The 5,513-nt window shown below is 37.0% G+C and overlaps 1 protein-coding gene across 3 annotated transcripts; it reads right to left on the bottom strand.

Moving 5' to 3' along the window:
• Positions 1 to 834: 834 nt before the first annotated feature.
• On the bottom strand, positions 835 to 5,022 carry UVR3 (DNA photolyase family protein). Of its 3 annotated transcripts, none has more exons than XM_085668051.1 (14): positions 4,654 to 5,021; positions 4,477 to 4,548; positions 4,313 to 4,393; positions 3,928 to 4,098; positions 3,783 to 3,854; positions 3,502 to 3,585; positions 3,303 to 3,401; positions 3,135 to 3,218; positions 2,808 to 2,894; positions 2,615 to 2,686; positions 2,419 to 2,532; positions 2,174 to 2,261; positions 1,988 to 2,083; positions 835 to 1,207 (listed from the first exon to the last, which is right to left on the bottom strand). In XM_085668051.1, exons 1-14 carry the CDS (start codon positions 4,957 to 4,959, stop codon positions 1,026 to 1,028), a joined length of 1,608 nt encoding a protein of 535 aa, XP_085524177.1. In that variant the 5' UTR covers positions 4,960 to 5,021; the 3' UTR covers positions 835 to 1,025. The 3 variants fall into 3 exon arrangements, with proteins under 3 accessions (XP_085524177.1, XP_027907394.1, XP_085524178.1); XM_028051593.2 differs by having other exon boundaries at positions 3,502 to 3,588; XM_085668052.1 differs by lacking the exon at positions 1,988 to 2,083 and having other exon boundaries at positions 3,502 to 3,588; positions 4,654 to 5,022.
• Between the last annotated feature and the right edge of the window lie 491 nt (positions 5,023 to 5,513).

Below are 5,513 nucleotides of genomic sequence, written 5' to 3' on the forward strand. Positions count from 1 at the left end.
ACATGTGGCTTAATTAGATATTTGGGGATAAATAAGTGAACTAGGATTTTGGTAGGGAATGTTTGAGCAGTTGGTGAGTTTTGACAATCTTGTTCCTCCATTCCCAATTGATATTGCTGCAATCTTCTTCTTCCTGCAATCCCATTATATAGGTATGTTACGGTCCCAATCTTCTTCCTTTACCTCTGGTTGTAATCGTTGGAGGCAACCGTGTTGTATCACTTCATGCACTATTGGTTGTTCAACGAGAAACGAATTAACCCCGATTTGTAGTTGCAGAGAGATGGCTGCTTTGAGGATGGCAAGAACTCTGCAAATCTGAACTCAAGAAAGACGAAGATAAAGACAATTTCCTAATTGCAAAATTTCTCCTAAATTGAAAAATTAACGATAATTAGCCACATGTAGAGTACACGTAACACACCCTAATACAAACCGTGCCACCTATACAATGTTCCGTTAATGACGGCGTTACAGAAAAGGACCAAATAAAATACGAATTGTGAAAATAAAGACCATTTTAAACATTAAGTAAAAATGAGGACCATTTTAAACATTCTATGAAAATGAGGACCATCCGCAACAAACACTACGAAAATGAGGACAAAAAAGGTATTTAAGCCTTTTTTATCTCATAGTCCATATTCTTAAAATCTTACAATTATAATCATTAATGCTTGATATTGAAACTGTGAAAAAAAAATGAAAGAAACAATGGATGAGATAAGCCCAAATAAATTTAGGTATACAAATTATTTTTTGCCTCAGAGCAAGTGACTAGTCAAGTAACAAAACCTTGTATTTGAATCAAAATTTTGTAAGTTCCAGATAAAATTATGAAAGTCTTATAGTTTATTTATGTAGGGCTTGCAACAAAAATAATATTAAGAAATCATAATCAAGGCATACAAACTATAATGACCTCAAGGGCACACTTTTTTCACTGTCTACATGTCATACAAATTTCTTGATAATGCTAAAAAATAACCCTACACGTCTAAGTTGCAACTTCCTAAAATTTTGGCTTAGCCAATCAGTTTTTGCTTATATCTTTTGCCTTGAGGCTCTTGCCTTTCACTCTCATCTAGTTTCCTCCTCAAGTTTTTCAGATCATCTTCGCTAACCAAACCATTCAATTCTTTGTTCAATGCATATGTTTCCCCCATTTTCCTTCGGCACTCTTTACTCGCTGAATCATGAGAAACAACTGAAACAACTCAAGCAATAAGTAGGTATGGAATCCCAAATCGATGTTGTAGGAATACATGTTAAGTTTTATCATAAACCTATGTTCTAAACTTGGAGACATTCATGGAATATAGAATAAAGTTAATTTGTATAAAACAATTGCAGCATATCAGCTTTATAGAAAAAAATTGCTGAAGGATAGATAAATCAAGGTTTAATTACTCGTTTGGGTCTTGATTTCGACCAACAATATAAATTGGTCCTCCTGCTATTTAGTCTCAATTTGATCTCAAGTTATGAAAATTAATACAATTTGGCGGTTGAGAGCAAATGAAACTGACAGTTAGGGGTGGCAAAACGGACAAGCCAACCAGCCCGTTTTGGCCCGGCCCGCCTATGGCCCGTCAAAAACAAACCAGGCCAGGCTAGTCCACCACCAAAATCGGGCTGCATATTATAACATGTCCCGTCTTAGGACAGGCTGGTCCGCCTCTTTTTTTTTAATTTTTTTTTAATTTTTTTAACTTTTTAAAATTTTTGTTTATAAATTTATTTATATAAATATAAAAAAATATTATTTTTTAACTATTTTTAATTTTAAACATTAAAAAAAAAACGGTTGACAGGCCAGGGCGGGCTGGTCTGTTTTGGCCCGCTAAACTGGCAGACTAGGTGGGCCGGGTTACAGCGAGTTAGCGGGCTGAAAATTCCAATCCAGCCTGCCCTTTTCTTGGCGGACTAGTGGATCTGACCCATTTTGACATCCCTACTGAGAGTAACCTAAATGTTACCAACTGACCTGGCATTGGGTAATCTTTACCAATTATACAATTTGCTTTGGTTTGAATACTTTTAGGAGCTGTCCAGGGTTCGTAAATGTACTCTTTGGGCATATCTGCATGTAAATATTCAGTTCTAACATTTTATAAAAACAAAAATTGACTCGATGGTAGAACATGATGGAAGTGAGGGAACAATAACATACCTTTTAAGACTGGGAGAAAATGCCTAATATAGTCGCCATTAGGGTCATACTTCTTACCAAATGTGGTTGGGGAATAAATACGATTGTACTGATCATGATACACAAAACATGTCAGAAGAATGTTCAGGATTTAACCCATAAAACAGAAGCCTGATAAAATTCAGATGAACAATAAAGCCAAATGCAGTTCAATACAGTCACTTTCCACAGAAAATTCAGAACTAGGAACAAAGTATACTTCATACCTGATAAAAGAAAGATGAACAAGAAAGCCACATCCAGTTCCCGTTATTAATAGCCCAATCTGAATCAATCAGAAGCCTCTCAAAAACATCTCGTCCTTTTTCCCAGTGAACAAACTGTCAGCAGCAAACACAGATATTAGTATCCAATAATAGCTTAGCATGAATAATTTGGCAAAGTGTATCAAAATACTTATACCAGATCGCCTCGAGTTAGAAAACATGCGACAGAATGTCGTGCCAAATGATGCATCCAACCCCATCTGCGTAGCTACAACATGATAAACCGATTCAAAAGGCCGAAAAAGGTATTGTAGCAGAAAAAGGTTTAAATCAAAACAACTTTTATTATTGCTTCATGTGGAAAAGGATGTCAAAACCAAAATCCAAACCTGGATCATGATAGCATCAATCCAAGGAAATCCCGTCCTACCCTCCCTCCAAGCCTCCAGCAGTTTATCATCATCCTTCCATGGAATCTACAATATATTTTAAATGACATCTATAATAATTAAGTAGTGTCACATTTGCTTTAACAGAGCAGTGTTAATCTGACATCAACCTCATACATAATAATAAACCAAAACTCAACACACCAACAATAATATAAGGACGTATGTAGAATGGAGAATAATCAAAATAAATACTCTTGAAGCAGCTAAATTTCCATATCTTTATGTTTAGAAGCTGTATACAATAGCAACATGTTCTAATCTCACCTGCTTGCATATCCTATTGCCTTTCATTCTATCAAAATTTGGAGTCCCAAAAGCAGCCGTGTAAAAGAACTCTCGCCACAACAACTGCAAAACTCAAACAGCTTCAGTTTCCTCAAGGTAGAGTTCTGAAAACAATAAAGTACTATTAACTTCAGGAGATGGCAGGACCTGTCCTGTAAGAGAAACAGGTGGTGATGTATGCTTTGGCGTACTTCTATATATATCCTGAATTCGCTGGTAGAAATATCTTGAAGATAGACAACCAAACTGCGAAGGAAGTGAATGAAAGGCAAAAAATGTAGAAATGATCCTAACAAGGTTCTTTGTGTGATTTAATACAGTTCAAACGTAACAGGTTTTGACTTACTTTCAGGTATGGTGATAAAACAGTTGTTGCCGGCTTCAGAAATGCAGATGGATTACCCTTTGGTTTCTCAAAGTTTGCCACCCACTTCTAATATCATAAAAACAACAAACAAATGCATGATACTCGTTAAAAAAAATCTACATTACTATGTTGCCTCCCCAATTACATGCAGTTGACCTTTCAGCAAGAAACATCAATCTTATATGTGAATACTAATGAATTGGCACCAGCAGCATTGAGAATATTGTTGTTATTTCTGAATGCTGTAGTGTAGAAAGTACCTTGTCTTTCATGCATTCATCCAACCTCCTCAATGCTTCTGACTCACCCCCTTTGAAAGGAGAGAACTCATCCTGAATAAAACTTCTATCATTGGGTGCTCAAAATGGGTATAATCTGACATATAAAACACACGCTCACACACACCTGTTCAACATCTCCATATCCAAGATCTGTGATGGTAGGAACTTCAGAAACATCACAACCTCCAAGATGGCCAAGTGGAGGAAGTGAAGAGTACACGGTTGTGAGAGGAGAGGGTGGTTCCCCAGCAAGCTTGACAAACGATTGATAACTAAGTGGTGGCTTTCCTCCGTTCTTTTTTGGCATTAGCAAGAACACAAACAAAACAAATTGATCACAAGTTAACATAATCAGAACAACAATAACATCATAAAATTCAACCAACAGTTAAAAAATGGGTTAGGTTAATATGTTTCTTTTCTTGATCCTACTGGTGGAAACACTTTAATCTATAAGCATTGAAAAAAACTTGTTAACTTGAAACGATTTGTTGAAGGTTCAAACTCACCTTGTGTATAATATCTGTGGGGTTGAAGAGTGTGTGACTCACAGGAGAGAAAACCTCAATTCCAGCAGCGAGTGCAAAGTTCTGTAAACACATACCCAGTAAAACCAATAACCACACCCCAACTACACACCCTTAGAAACATCTCAAGAAAACAACATTTGTACCTTAACTTTAACATCCAGAGCCTGATAATACGGTTCAGTGTCGTACTCAAAGCACAGCTTCTTGACATTCCACTGAAGCAACAATCACAAACAAAACAACTAACTTGAATTTTGCAAACAATAGAAAGAAAGAAATCGATGGTAGAGATAACGGATATATTATTATTATACACATGCCTCCTTCAAGCAATGAATGACGACTTCAGCTGGGTCACCCTTGAGAATCAAAAGTCGCGAACCAAGGTTCTTGAGGTTGAGATCGAGGTCCTCGAGGCTCTCCAGCAAGAACTTGATGCGGTTCAGACCCGCGCGCGATGACCCGGGTGAGAAAGCATTCGGGTCGGGTTTCATATAATGCGGGTCAATGACGAAGACAGGGTAGAGATGAGAGGCACTTCGGGACGCGAACTCGAGAGCCGGGTTGTCGTGGATCCGAATACCCTTCCTGAACCACACCAGAGAACCCGACCCGGATCCCATCATCGAAGGCACAATTGCAAAGGTGAAGGTTTGAACCGAATCCTCTGCTTCGCGCCTTTCCTTTAAAACCGATTAACGTTTTCATAATGAAATACGAAGTTGTTGTTTCTAACGTGCGCCGGGGAGTTACCTATTGAGGCTCACGTGATTCGGGGTTCGGTTTACGCACACGGCGTAGGTTAGAATTGTTTGGATAGAAAAAAATGTAACGGTGCCTAAGATGCCACGTTGCAGCTTTTACGCCACGTACTGTCGTTATTGCCCCTGAGAATTCAATTAATTCGATTATGGCTTCATTTTTTATTAAACTGCTTTTAATTTTCTCGTTTCTCGTTAATACAAAAAAGTTATCCCATAATATACATAAAAGAACATTTACATCTTAATTAATAAGGTATTTGTTTATATGAAATTAAAGTAACTTCTGTAATACCAGTCTTTCGAATAAATATTCAATTCTGTATTCAATTTTATTTAGAATTATAAATTTTAATCAATAATATAATTTGTTAGAAAAACATGTTTCGATTCCTTGACATTTATGCACAGAAGGAGCA

The sequence above is a fragment of the Vigna unguiculata genome, chromosome 10 (assembly GCF_037176805.1).
Source record: "Vigna unguiculata cultivar grain cowpea cultivar isolate G323 ecotype 2 chromosome 10, ASM3717680v1, whole genome shotgun sequence".
Lineage (NCBI taxonomy): Eukaryota > Viridiplantae > Streptophyta > Magnoliopsida > Fabales > Fabaceae > Vigna > Vigna unguiculata.